Source organism: Aquarana catesbeiana, linkage group LG01, assembly GCF_042186555.1.
Source record: "Aquarana catesbeiana isolate 2022-GZ linkage group LG01, ASM4218655v1, whole genome shotgun sequence".
NCBI classification, from domain to species: domain Eukaryota; kingdom Metazoa; phylum Chordata; class Amphibia; order Anura; family Ranidae; genus Aquarana; species Aquarana catesbeiana.
The window spans coordinates 349689314-349704107 of NC_133324.1; the positions used below are offsets into that span (position 1 = coordinate 349689314).

The window sequence follows — 14794 nt, forward strand, 5'->3', positions numbered from 1 at the left end:
TCTTCTCAACCCGGGCTAGAACGTCCTGGAACTTCGGGCAGCCTAGTGTGCCCTTCAGTCCTTCTCCCATCTCCGGAAGGGAGAGTCAGTATTATTAAGAATGGACAACACAATGGCGATCTCCTATGTGAAGAGTCATGGGGGCACTCGAAGCTCCACACTACTCCAGGAGGTCGAGCCCATCATGTCTTGGGCCCAGAAGAGCCTGACCGGCATTTCAACGGCCTACATCCCCAGAGTCCAAAACGTCAGAGCAGATTTCCTGTCGCTCATTCAGTTAGGCATTAACGAGTGGTCTCTTCGTGTACAGACAGTCAAGTGGATTCTGTCCCTGGGAGTCAATTCCGAAGTGGATCTATTCTCTTCCCAGGCAACTTTAAGCTGATGAGGTATTACACTCGGGGCCGTTGCAGCTAGGCCTCCTGAATGGATGCCCTGAAAGATTGATTGAGTTTTAAAAGAGCATACGCCTTTCCACCACTCCCAATAGTCCTCAGGTTCTTACAAAGACCTCATTCGGAAGCGGTCAAAGTGGTGGCGGTAGCTCCTTTCTGGCAAAACAAGCCTTGATTTTCCCCTCCTGAGCCAGCTTAGCTTCCGGGAACCGGTGCCTCTTTCTCAGGCCAGACCTTCTTTCTCAAGTGGCAGTCCTGCACCCTTGTCCGGCTCGAGTGCGCTTCAAGGGTGATTTCCACTTTCATGAGCTCTACAGGGACAAGCACGAATTAGGGTGTTAGGAGGATATCTTCTTCGGGCAGATCATGTAGAAATCCAAAAGCTCACAATGTCTTCAGTTTTCTTTATTCTGGCCTAGATTTATCTCTGTCCATCAGCTCTCTTAGAGTCCAAGTATCAGCCTTGTTGTCCTTCTTCGGAACTTCATGGGCTGTTCACCCTTTAATTCAGCAGTTCTTCCGTAGGGAGTTAAAACTCGGCCCTCATAGGAGACTAAGATTCCCCAATTGGGATCTTCCCCTTGTCCTCAAACCACTGTCTGAACCCAGTAATACGCAGTGGCGTATCTAGGGTATGGCAGATATGGCAAGTGCCATGGGCGCCACCTGAAGGGGGCACTGGTGAGTGGCTGGGCAGCAAGGCACTTTCCAGGGCATACCTACCAACAGTCAAGATTTTGCTAGGACATTCTTGGGCTGTGGCCATTCCGGGTAGTTTCCCTAAAAATTGTTTTTGTCCCAGGCAAGGATGGACTGGGCCAAGTTATCTGATCCCCCCCCCCCCCCCCCCAAAAAAAGATGAACTGCTCCGGCTAGTCATCAACCGGCGCCGCCCACACAGTATTCTAACAGCCAGCTACTAGCTAAAAAGATAGCAGGGGCTGCACAGTGTCATAGTCAATCAGTGCCTGGGATAAAGAAGGCTCTGCCCTCACAGGTGTCAGCTGATTGCCATCACATGACAAGAAAGATGGCCACCACCTGCTGCATTCTGCTGGTTCACTCAGCCCTGATGTGTCTATTATCTGAAATATGCTCTCTGGGACCATCAGCACTGTGCCCAGGAGGAGGGGGGATGCTGTATCCTGGGCTGCACTGAAGGACACCTGACACCATCAAGCAAAAGAAAGGGTGAGCAATACAGGCTGACTGTAGGAGGGAGGAAGATCATAGAGGTGAGGACAGGGATGGAGCTCTGCTAGATAATGTGATGGCTGGAGAAGGTGGGAGCTCATTATAGAGCTGATACAAGGAGGGGTTTCCATTGTTTATGTGACACCTAAAGAGGATGGAGGAGCGCTGAGTCTCTCTTTCACACTGTGTCACACACACAAAATGCCAGCTGCAGATGTCTAAGCAGCAGCTCGCCTGTCCTATATGCAGATCAGCCAATGGTCACACTGGTTAGGAAATGATTTCCCTTGCTCTTCTTTTTACACTGCACACAAGACGGGTGAGCACACTAATAATGATTAGACTTCTGGAAGACCCAAAGGTGTGACCGAGTTCATCATGATTTGCAGCTGTTTCTAAAGAGCTCTTGGTGCCAAAGTCCAGTGTGCTCTGCATGATTTGTTTGTTTTTATATTGCCTTTCAGAATTTAGGCTGGTCAGGCTTGGATCTTCACAGACATATTAACCATTTATGGTCTTACTAACTGTGCTTGGCAAATGGACTGTTAGTAAGCCAGAAACTGCAGTCTCTGATCTCTTGTATCATGTCTGCAGTATCTGACTGTCTCCTGCACCATGTCTGCACATTCTCTAACCATCTCTTGTATCTGATGGGATCTGTCTAGGGGGATGGTGTTTGGAGTATCTTTATCTGCTGATTATTAAACTTTATGGAATACACATACAGTATCGCTATTGTGGTCTAGGTTCTGGGCTGCTGTCCTTCTATCCTTCTTTCTTTCCCTTCTCCTTCTTTCATCTCAGACTCTAACGACACCCCCTTTAGGTTATCTGAAAGATGGGTTTCAAATGTTTTGACAGGGGCGCAGTTTCAGTGCTTGCTATAGGTGCCATTTTCACTAGATATGCCTCTGGTAATACGGGATCCTCCTTGCTTTCTAATTGGAGACCTTTCGGCTAAAATCACTTTCCTTGTAGCCATTACCTTGGCTAAGAGGGTCTTGGAAGTTGCATACCTAAGTTACAAAGAACCTCTTCTGTCTTTCTTTCCAGGACCAGATGGTCCTTATTCCTATGCTCAGCTCAATCTGAAAATTGCCACTAGGTTCCATAAGAACCAGGAAATCGTCCTACCTGCACTCAGGACCCAGGAGTCCACTAAAGTTCATCATCTGGATGTGGTCTCTGTCTACCTGTTCGTCCTGCACTTTGGCAGTAACAAACGGAATCGAGCTTCGACCAGAACGACTGTGGCCTGGATCGTCCAGTTCATCCATAAGCCTTTTAGAACTAAGGGCCTGGCTCCTCCGGAGGCAGTGACGGCACGTTCCACCAGGAGTATAGCGGCTTCATGGGCAGCAGCCCGGCACGTGGCTCCAGACGTGATCTGCAAAGCGGCCTCATGGGACTCTATTAAAACTTTAATGTCACACCCTTTCCGCTCGGGTCCTAGAGGAAGATGGCCAAACGCACCAAGAAGGTCGGCATTGTGGGTAAATATGGGACCCGTTATGGTGCTTCCCTAAGGAAGATGGTCAAGAAAATTGAAATCAGCCAACACGCCAAGTACACCTGCTCCTTCTGTGGCAAGACCAAAATGAAGAGGAAGGCTGTAGGAATCTGGCGCTGCGGTTCTTGCATGAAAATTGTAGCCGGAGGAGCCTGGACCTACAACACCACCTCAGCCATCACCGTAAAATCTCCCATCAGAAGACTCAAGGAATTGAAAGACCAATAGATCATCCATCCTTCTGAAGTTCTGCTCCTTGTCTGTTTTTCTGGACTGTTCTTTATTAAAGGATGTCTTGTAAAATGGAAAAAAAACCCCCAAAACTTTAATGTCACATTACTATATTGAGCCTGCTTCATTATCTTCTGTGAAGTTTGGTTTATAAATCCCGACGGTTGACAATCAAATTCAATTTATTTCTGTTCAGCATACCCACCCGTGTGGATTGGCTAGTTATTTCCCACACGTAGGCTGCCATGGAGTCTGTCAGGAAAAAGGAAAATTTATTTTCAAATACTTACCGTAATTTTCCTTTCCTGATGGACTCCATGGCAGACGGAGTTCCCACCCATCGGTCAAAGAGTAGGCTAGTTACGGAACGCAGTACCTAGCAGTGAGCTCTCATTTATTTATGGGAATGGGGTCCTATAGCATTGGAGAGGAGGCGGGGTTAACCCACACATAGACTGCCATGGAGTCCATCAGGATAGGAAAATTACGGTAAGTATTTGATAATAAATTTTCCTTTTTTTTACAAAATTTAATTAAGGTGGTAATTAAACTCACGTGATGCCTTATCTGCATTGAATCAGCCTCAGAACCTGTGTAAGTCTTTTGTGTTTGGGTTTAAAGGGATGGGGTGGCAGCCTTAGGCAGGAGAGCCAGGAGAGGCTGAATCCTGCCTCTGCCCTGCCAAAGGTGTGACTGTGCATGGGAGGCAGAGAGTGAAAGGGGACACTGTGACGTTAGAGAGAAAAGTTGAGGGGTGATTGCTAGGGGTACTAATATAAAGGGGAGTGCACTGTAATCTTTACAGAGCACTCCCCTTTACATCACAGTGCCCCTTTACAGTGCAGTCCCCTTCCTATCACAGCCTCCCATTACAGAGCAGTACCCTTCCTATCACAGCCTCCCATTACAGTGCAGTCCCCTTCCTATCACAGCCTCCCATTACAGTGCAGTCTTCATTACATTAATGTAACATGAACGACACTGTAAAGGGGCACTGTGATGTAAAGGGGGCTACACTGTAAGGCTGCATTCACACCTGAGCATTGCATTTTTGAGAATTTTTTCAGGAGTTTGTATCGGGATTTTTGTACAGCATTTTTCAAGCGTTTTTGAGCTTTGGCATCTTTTATTAGCCGATAGAGAAGAATATCATTAGTTTCATCATTTGCTGCGTTTCAGCGTTTCATCCACTCCTGTTTATTATTTATTAATTTTTTTACTTATTTTTTTGTAAGGGGTTAGGAGTTAAAGGTCATGGTCAGGGGTTATTTTATTTTATTTATTTATTGACTTATTGTTTAGCTATTTTGTTAGGTTAGGATTAGGGGTTATAATTAGGGTTAGGGTTTAGGATTAGGGGTTAATATTAGGGTTGGGGTTATTTTATTTATTTTTTATCACTATTTATGTTTTTTAATTAATTTCTTAATTATTATTTATTTTTATTTAATTATTGCATTCGAGCAGAAAAACGTTCAGAAAGGCGTGACAAAATGCTCTAAAAAGCTCAAATCAAGCGTTACACTTCAAAAACGCACCAATCTGCCGATTCGAGCTTCAAAAAAAGCTCCAGAACTTTTTTGAGCTTCAGGCATTTGGCTTCAGGTGACAAGTAGTGGAGATGTGAACCATCTTCATAGAAAATATATGATTTATGTTCTGTGCTGCCTGCTGCAAGTCAAATTCTGCAGACCAGGCCTGCCTGGAGACCGTCACTTTCATGGAGGTCATCTGTGTTGCACTGCTGAAGTGCTGTCAGAGTCAGTCATTTTCACATGTGCCCATATCTTGTCTTCCCTGAGCCGGGAGGGGGTAGCAGTCTGTTTGCTGGGCACTGCAGCCTGAGGCTCTTTTGCTGTTGGGGGCAAAGGCTGTGTCTCTCTGTGGGGGGGAAAAAGCAGTCTCTGTGGGGGGCAAAGGCTGTGTCTCTCTGTGGGGGGGGGGCAAAAGCAGTCTCTGTGGGGGGCAAAAGCAGTCTCTCTCTCTGTGGGGGGGGGGCAAAGGCAGTGTCGCTCTGTGGGGGGCAAAGGCAGTGTCTCTCTGTGAGGGGCAAAGGCTGTGTCTCTCTGTGGGGAGAAAAGGCTGTGTCTCTCTGTGGGGGGCAAAGGCTGTGTCTCTCTGGGGGGAGGCAAAGGCTGTGTCTCTCTGGGGGGGGGGCAAAAGTGGCCTCTCTCTCTTTCGCTCTCTTTGGGGGCAAAAAACGCCCCCCCTCTCTCTCTCTCTCTCTCTCTCTCTCTGGGGGGTAAAAGCAGTCTCTCTCTCTCTTTCTGTGGGGCTGTCCCCTCAAAATAACTCAACACACAGCCATTAATGTCTAAACCGCTGGCAACAAAAGTGAGTACACACCCCTAACTGAAAATGTCCAAATCGGGCCCAAAGTGTCAATATTTTGTGTGGCCACCATTATTTTCCAGCACTGCCTTAAGCCTCTTGGGCATGGAGTTCACCAGAGCTTCACAGGTTGCCACTGGAGTCCTCTTCCACTCCTCCATGACGACATCACGGAGCTGGTGGATGTTAGAGACCTTGCGCTCCTCAACCTTCCATTTGAGCATGCCCCACAGATGCTCAATAGGGTTTAGGTCTGGAGACATGCTTGGCCAGTCCATCACCTTTACCCTCAGCTTCCTTAGCAAGGCAGTGGTTGTCTTGGAGGTGTGTTTGGGATCGTTATCATGTTGGAATACTGCCCTGTGGCCCAGTCTCTGAAGGAAGGGGATCATGCTCTGCTTCAGTATGTCACAGGACATGTTGGCATTCATGGTTCCCTCAATGAACTGTAGCTCCCCAGTAACGGCAGTCACTCATGGTGCCCCAGACCATGACACTCCTACCACCATGCTTGACTGTAGGCAAGACACACTTGTCTTTGTACTCCTCACCTCGTTGCCGCCACACACGCTTGACACCATCTGAACCAAATAAGTTTATCTTGGTCTCATCAGACCACAGGACATGGTTCCAGTAATCCATGTCCTTAGTCTGCTTGTCTTCTTGCCATGCAGACCAATTGATGCAGTGTGCAGCATATGGTCTGAGCACTGACAGGCTGACCCCCCCCACCCCTTCAACCTCTGCAGCAATACTGGCAGCACTCATACGTCTATTTTTCAAATATAACCTCTGGATATGACGCTGAGCACGTGCATTTAACTTCTTGGTCGACCATGGCGAGGCCAGTTCTGAGTGGAACCTGTCCTGTTAAACCGTTGTATGGTCTTGGCCACCAAGCTGCAGCTCAGTTTCCGGGTCTTGGCAATCCTCTTATAGCCTAGGCCATCTTTATGTAGAGCAACAATTCTTTTTTCGCCATGAGGTACCATGAGGTGCCATGTTGTACTTCCAGTGACCAGTATGAGAGAGTGAGAGTGATAACACCAAATTTAACACACCTGCTCCCCATTCACACCTGAGACCTTGTAACACTAACGAGTCACATGACATCGGGAAGGGAAAATGGCTAATTGGGCCCAATTTGGACATTTTCACTTGGGGGTGTACTCACTTTTGTTGCCAGCGGTTTAGACATTATTGACTGTGTGTTGAGTTATTTTGAGGGGACAGCAAATTTACACTGTTGTGAGGTGTACTACTTTTGTGAGATACTGTGTGTATAATATATATATGTGTGGGGTGTGTGTATGTATGTATATATATATATATATATATATATATATATATATATATATATATATATATTTCAAAAGATATATAGAGTAAAGTTTTAATGATTTCTTGTTCTAAAACGTTGTACTTAGATGACTAAAAATTTTTGTACATTTGTTTATTTTCTTTCACAATTTTTTTACAACAACATCTAACATTACAGAAGAAGAGGTGTCTTCAGCCACAGAAAGGGAACAGTTGGTTGACCGGTTTTCCCAGTTTGAGCCCTTTGTAGAAGACACAACGGAGGAGGGGCCCAATACCTCCGCTCCTACAGCCACTACCACCCCAGTCTCTGTCAGGTCTGAGCTTCCAAGCCAGGTATATAAATTTTACACATTATCCATCTCTCCATAAATCTCCCTCTATTATTTCTGTATAGCTGTATTTCAGATACATCCATCTATCTTTACATCTAACTCCATTCTCAATGGTAATATTGTGTTTTATATCTTTGTAGCCTAGTCGTATTGTCAACTCCCCTCTACGTAGTAGCACACGGGGACGTCGACAGCGTGAGAGGGAAACTGAATTTTCTTGTGCTGAGGAAACGCATAATGCAGTTTAGAGAAGAATTGCACCAGGAACGCCTACGAAATGATGTGTTCCTGGACATGAACAAAGGTAGAACATATTGGAGCAGCTATCAGATGAGCGTGAGAGACAGTGCCGCGAGAATATGTACAGTTTTCTTATTGCATGCCTTGAAGCACAAAGAGAGTCGCATCCCCGTGCTGCATAGCCGTTCCTGGTGGAAGCATACAGGCCACTGTTCATGAGGATTACAGGCAACCAAGAAGTTCTGCTATTTCACATCATGGTTCCCCTCAACCAGCACTGGACCTCCAGGAACACACTACCCTCTGGCAGTGACAGTGTATTTCCCTCTACTACCCCATGTAGTGAATTAGCCCCCTCCTCTAAAAAGGATGACCCATCCTTATCCAAGTGCTGATAGTTCACCATCAACATACCACACTTACCAGCAACCGTAATGTTATGTTAACCACTTGCCCACTGGGCACTTATACCCCCTTCCTAAACAGGCCAATTTTCAGCTTTCAGCGCTTTCACATTTTGAATGACAATTACTCAGTCATGCAACACTGTACCCATATGAAATTTTTGCCCCTATTTTCACAGAAATTGAGCTTTCTTTTGGTGGTATTTAATCACCACTGAGTTTTTTATTTTTTGCGCTATAAATAAAGACCAAAAATTTGGTTTAAAAAAAATGCATTTTCTTTGTTTCTGTCACAAAATTTAGTAATTTTTCTTCATAAATTTTGTCCAAATGTTTTACTGCTACATATCTTTTTGGTAAAAATAACCCAAATCAGTATATATTATTTGGTCTTTGTGAAGGTTATAGAGTACAAGCTATGGTGTCAATCATTGAAAATTGATCACATCTGATGTACAGACGGCCTATCTCATTTCTTGAGACACTAACAAGCCAGGAAAGTACAAATACCCCCCAAACTTCCCCTTTTAAGAAAGTAGACAGCCCAAGGTATTTAGTAAGAGGCATGGTGAGTTTTTTTTTAAGTTGTAATTTTTTTACCACATTTCTTTGATTTCTTTCGGATGAGCACTGATGTTGCATGGATAAGGCACGTATGAGCACTGATGTGGCATGAATAAGGCACGTATGAGCACTGATGTGGCACGAATGAGCACTGTGATGATATTTCCAAGCATAGCATGTACATAGCAAAAATTACACCCCAAAATACATTCTGCTACTGCTCCTGAGTATGGCGATACCATATGTGAGACTTTTACACAGCATGGCCACATACAAGGGCCCAACATGCAGGGAGCACTGTCAGGTGTTCTACAGACATAAATTACACATCTAATTTCCTGGCTACCTATTACACTTTTGTGAGGCACTGATGGGCACTGTGATGGCACGGATGAGCACTGATGTGGCACGGTTGAGCACTGATGTGGCACGGATGAGCACTGATGTGGCACGGATGAGCACTGATGTGGCATGGATGAGCACTGATGTGGCACGGATGAGCACTGATGTGACACGGATGAGCACTGATGTGACACGGATGAGCACTGATGAGGCACGGATGAGCACTGATGAGGCACGGATGAGCACTGATGAGGCACGGATGAGCACTGATGTGGCATAGATAAGCACTGATGAGGCACGGATGGGCACTGGAATTCCAGTCCACCCACGCTACAGCAGTCTCCATTCTCTCCTCACATGCTGAACATGATGCCGGTTTGTTGACTAAATGATCGCTCCATCATTGGACGGAGAGATCACGTGGTAAAGAGCTGCTGTGATTGGCCCTTTACCCCGATCCGTGATGCGCTGGGTCCCGAGGACCCAGCTATCACAGACACTCCTGGCTGTGCACTCCAGACACTCCTGGCTGTGCGCGAGAGAAGTCCAAGCATGGGAGGACGTCAATAGACGCCCTCCCAGAACTAGCTGGTCGTGCTGTAGCCGTCATTCCCTGAAGCACGGACAGCAAGTGGTTAAATTAAGTGGTGGCATTGTCAGTTTGTTTTGACGTTGCAGTTTTCAAAGGCCAGTTGGTAAGGCCTTTAAGCATTTTACATATGTTTTATTGTTAATTATACAAGGTAATATATTTTTAGTTATACGGTTTTATAAATAAATCTTTTAAAAAAACGTTATTTTATTTTAAACTTTTTTGCACCTTAGATTTATGTTCATATGTGTCTGTTGATGTGGTAATTTCAGTTTTCCTCTTCCCCCACACACCAGAATACCTAAACGCACATTTCATGCGTGTGTTGGAGAAGTGGCCATCTCATAAGAGTGCCATTTTGCCCCATACGTATGAACAGTGCATCACAAAGGGTCACGCGCGTGTGTTCAAATGATCATTTCAGTTTCCCTCTACCCCCCCACACACCAGAACACCTAAAAGCACATTTCATGCGTGTGTTGGAGAAGTGGCCATCTCATAAGACGGTAATATTGCCCCACACAGATAAAAAATATGGCGGCATGCTAACATAAAAGAAAACCAACAAAAATATATTTTTTTAACAAAACACTCCTTTATTTGTATATAAAAAAAACAAAACAGGGTAAAAGCTGCGCTCGGATCTCAAAAGGCAAAAAATAGGAGAAAACAAGCTGCCAGCACCCTAAAAGTCCAGTATCTGACTCATAAAAGTATGATAAACAGCAAAGTGCAGCGCTAAAGTACATATATGATATGAGAAAAAGTGAAAACCCACCAAGTGACAATAACATCAATCAGTGCACATAAATTATCAAATCAAACAATGATAAACAAAAAACATAAATTGCAAATGCATGTGAGCTAAAAAAGATTTGAAAAAAAGTCCAAAAAGATATATTTAATCCACAGGTAGATAAAAAGCACCCATCCAGGAAAGATGTGACAAAAGTGCCAGTAGATGATCCACCATGAAGTGAGTAAGTATAATCTGCTTACCGGACGGCGATGACTGCTATTATGGCAGTCTCGCCCAGCATAGGGATTAAGGTCTCCCAAAACCAGGGGTACAATGCAGGACCAGTAGCCTTAACAATCGGTCATTACCGGAAATAAAAAACAGAACACTTCCATAGCGTAAAAACGTATGATAAAAAGGGTTTTTATTAAAATGAAGGAATCACACTTACAATTTCGCAGAAAATATGAAGCATAAAGGATATCAGACAGAGCGGCGGTGTCTCCGTGTACCGCGATTCACTTCCTGTACTCGCAAGCCCATCCGAGAGCGTGATGACGTCACCGTCGTAGGCTCCTCCCTACGCGTTTCGTCACGATAGGACGTTGTCTGGGGATTGGCCGGGTGACAGGTCGTCACGCTTGGGCATATAAATACATAGAAAGCGCCATTTTGACTGCTGGCAGATGTAGTGTATGTAATGGGAATGAACCCAGAAGGGCCATATTAACTTCTGGCCGTTAGTAATAAACCTATGTATAACCAGGAAGTGAAAAAAAGGAAGATCGCCATCTTGTGGAAATAAAGAATATTTACGGATGGAGCTCTGCACAGGAAGGAATAGGGGCACAGCCGATACACTTACCGCAACCAGATAAACAAAAGTCAACCCATGTCTGATCCCCAAAAAAGACTAAACATGAGTTAAGCCAATCTACAAAGAAATAATGAAACCATCTTAGATAGTAATTTAAACATAAAATAATTGCATAATCTCAGTTATAGATAAAATAAAAATTATAAAATTGAATAGAATAAAAAAAAAACGCAAAGGTGATACACCGCTTCATGCATTGTTTATAAAGCAATTTATATCCCACTCTACGTTTAACCCTTGTGGTCTGGAGGATGCCATGTCAAAGATCCATCTGGTTTCAAGTCTAGAGATGGATCTGACCATGTTATTTCCTCTCCAGTGGGGACGTATTCTGTCAATAGCTAAAAAAAGAGTGCCTTTTAATTTTTTATTGTGGTACTTGGCATAATGCCTAGAGAGGTTATGTTTTGTGAATCCTCGCTTAATATTAGCGACATGTTCAGAAAGACGTACGTGTAATTCACGTTTAGTGCGTCCAATATACTGCTTTGAGCAAGGACATTGGATAAGGTAAACAACGTACTGAGTAGAGCATGTTATAAAGGACTCAATGTTGTATATCTTATCTGTGACTGTCGAACTAAAAGTTTCACATTTTCTATCTCTGAAGGAATTGATCTGGCAGATTTTGCATCTGCGACAGGGAAAGAAACCTTTCATGTTTTGAAAGAAAGAGATTGTTCGCGGGGGATCAACCACATTTGAAGCCGCACCGTGTCTTAGGGAGGGAGCCCCCCTCTAGATCAAAACAGGTTTATCAGGAATGACTGTACGAAGTATTGGATCATTTTTAAGGATGCTCCAATGTTTACGGAAAATTTTTTTGATAGAATAATGCTGATTGGAATAGCCCGTAATCATGGACCACTCAAATTTGTTGGTAGGCCCCGGATTACGTTCTCTATCTCTGTTCAGCATCAGGGACCTATCCATAATGGCAACTTTATTAATGATGGTGTCAATGTCACTCCCCAAATAGCCTTTGTCCAAAAATCGTTGTTTTAATAACAGAGCTTGTGAATGGTAGTCTGAAATGTCGGTGCAATTGCGTCTTATACATTGAAATTGGCTTTGAGGGACAGAATTCAGCCATGATGGGTGGTGGCAACTGGAGAGTGGTATATATGCGTTCCGATCCATCTCTTTGAAATGTGTATTGGTGGTTAGATACCCATTGACAACCATGATGTTTAGATCAAGAAAATGAATTTTCGATTGACTGGCTTCAAACTGCAAAGAAATGCCCCTATTGTTGGAATTAAGTTTGGAGAAGAAATTGTGAAGAGATGGCATATCTCCGTCCCACACAAGGAGGACATCATCGATATATCTTCTCCATAGGCGCAGTTCTTTGGGGGGATTGATGTCTATGACTTCTTTTTCCCACCTGCCTATAAATAAATTGGCCAGGCTGGGCGCAAACTTGGTGCCCATAGCCACACCACAAGTTTGCAGGAAGAAATCACCCCCAAACCAGAAATAGTTATGGCTTGTAGTGAAGTTGAGAAGTGCCATAATAAATTGTTTTTGTATTGATGTTAATGATGGGTCTTGATCCAAATAGTAATTGACTGCCTCAAAACCCTGTTGGTGGGAAATGATAGTTTAGAGAGAGGCCACATCCGCCGTAGCTAAGATGTAGCCATCTCTCCACTCAAAACTTTCAAGTAAATTGATAACTTGAGTAGTGTCTTTCAGATATGAGGGATTTAAAACTACTAGGGGTTGAAGAAAATTATCCACATACCTCCCGATTCTTGCCGTGATAGAGTCTATACCACTAATGATCGGGCGGCCTGGTGGATGGGTCAGATTTTTATGTATTTTTGGTAGATAATACATAACTGGGACCCTCGGAGCTGAGGGGACCAGGTATGTCTTTTCTTTCTTGTTTAGAATTCCCTGTTGATATCCCCTGTCGACAAGGCTCTGCAGCTCTCTCTTAAATTTAATTGTGGGATTAAATGCTAGAGGTGAATAGGTAGTGTGGTCAGACAGAAGTCTATTCATTTCTTCCAGGTAACTGGATTTGTCTAAAATGACTACCCCCCCACCCTTGTCTGCAGGGCGTATTACTATCTCATTTCGCTCGCAGATTTGTTTAAGATGATGTTGGAGGTCATTATTGGTATTATTCCTTGGGATGTTAAGTGCCATCAGGTCCTTAATGACCATCTCCTTAAAGACTTGTATTGAAGGGGCGGCGAATCCTGGGGGGTTAAATAATGAGGCATTTGAAAAATTAGTGTGTCTAATAGAACTACCATTTACATTTGTCGTGGAGTTGGAACCAGTATGGTTGGTTGCAGAGGAGAGTGTGTTGGTAGATAGAATCTGACTTCGATTACCAATGGGATTAAGGATAAAATGTCTTTTAATGTTAATCTTCCTTATAAATTTATGTATATCGATAAAAGTTTCAAATTTATTCAGCCTGTGTGGGGGTGCAAACTTGAGACCTAAACTGAGAACCTTCTGTTCACCTTCGGATAATTGAGCTTGACTCAAATTAAAGATGCCACTAATGTCTACTGTTTTCTTTTTTTTGGACCTGATCCTCCTCCCCCCTCTGATGCCTCTCTTTCGTCGTAACCCCTTTTGGTTTTGTGGTTGCCCTGGGGAAAAAAACGAGTCTGATTAGCCTCCATGTAATTATGAGGGGAGTCTTGATATTCATCTCTAGGAGGGCCTCTAAATTGGTTAGGGTGCCTGGAGATGATAGGATTATCCTCAAAATAAGGATCTGAGTGGTATGAGAGAGGAGCAAACCTGTTTTGCAGGGGGATCTGTCTCTCTTGGGGGTAATAAACTTGTGAGATAGATGGAGAGTTAGCATAAGTTACCCTATCGTCATAAGGTCTTTGATAATAGTCTCTAGGGTCATCTTGGTGTTCCCGTAGTCCCTGCCGTGGGTAATCCGCATTAGAATTTTTCTTAGGAGGGTAATTACCCCGGTTGTTACTCCTAAAAGGTGGTTTCTTATACTGGGATCTCTGAGGAGTGCCCTGGGGAGGGTTTTTATAAGAGGTAGGTCTATCATTGTTTTTAAAGGTTTTGGGTCTAACTGCGAGTTGTCCTCGCTGATTGGCCCGGGGAGAGGAGATAGAGGGAACCCTCCCTATGTTGTTGCCAAACAGAGGCGGGGGCCGTATGTCACCACCAAAGGAGGGTGGTGGGGGTTGTAATGGAAAGGGTTGGTGATTGGCTGTCTCTACGTCACCTGTGGAATCATCTGCAAAGATCTGCCATTTAAAAACTGCTTTGTTAGAATAGTCCGCAAGATCGCGGTTATATTTTTTCTTTTTTTTCTTTTTTTGATCACTATCCTCTTTCTCAAGGACTTGTCTTAAATGGTCAGATTTCTGCTTGTATGCTTCATGATCTTTGTAGGCCATGAGTTTATCCCTGACAGAAGAAATCTCATAATTTTTTTATCTAATAGAAAACCCAGAAATTTAATACCGGTATCATTAAAATAAACAAACCAGCCTTCTAAATCGGTTTCCCCTTTCTGGGGATTGACCTCCCATCTGAGGCTGCGGGGTACCATCTTTTGTGCAACGTATTGTTCTAGGTAGGCCACATCCCAGCTGGTGTGTAATTCTGATATAAGCAAGTTTTTAAGTCTGAGGAACAGACCACTGAGTTCATCTGTCTGTTCCACATGAACATTAAAGACCCCCTCAGTATTGATACTGTATTGCGATCTGTAATCAAAAA

General features: G+C 44.0%; 1 protein-coding gene and 1 long non-coding RNA gene across 2 annotated transcripts; both read left to right on the forward strand.

The window, feature by feature from the left end:
- Nucleotides 1-1326: 1326 nt before the first annotated feature.
- On the forward strand, nucleotides 1327-8231 carry LOC141139174 (uncharacterized). Its single transcript, XR_012243732.1, has 3 exons — nucleotides 1327-1586; nucleotides 7160-7317; nucleotides 7457-8231. It is a non-coding gene; the product is annotated as an uncharacterized lncRNA (long non-coding RNA).
- LOC141139122 (large ribosomal subunit protein eL43-like) lies at nucleotides 2995-3413 on the forward strand. Its single transcript, XM_073624983.1, has one exon. It carries the CDS (start codon nucleotides 3049-3051, stop codon nucleotides 3325-3327), a length of 279 nt encoding a protein of 92 aa, XP_073481084.1. The 5' UTR covers nucleotides 2995-3048; the 3' UTR covers nucleotides 3328-3413.
- Nucleotides 8232-14794: the final 6563 nt, after the last annotated feature.

Excerpts from the sequence above, each read along its gene's own strand:
- LOC141139122 (XM_073624983.1), top strand. The coding sequence starts at position 3,049 with ATGGCCAAACGCACCAAGAAGGTCGGCATTGTGGGTAAATATGGGACC.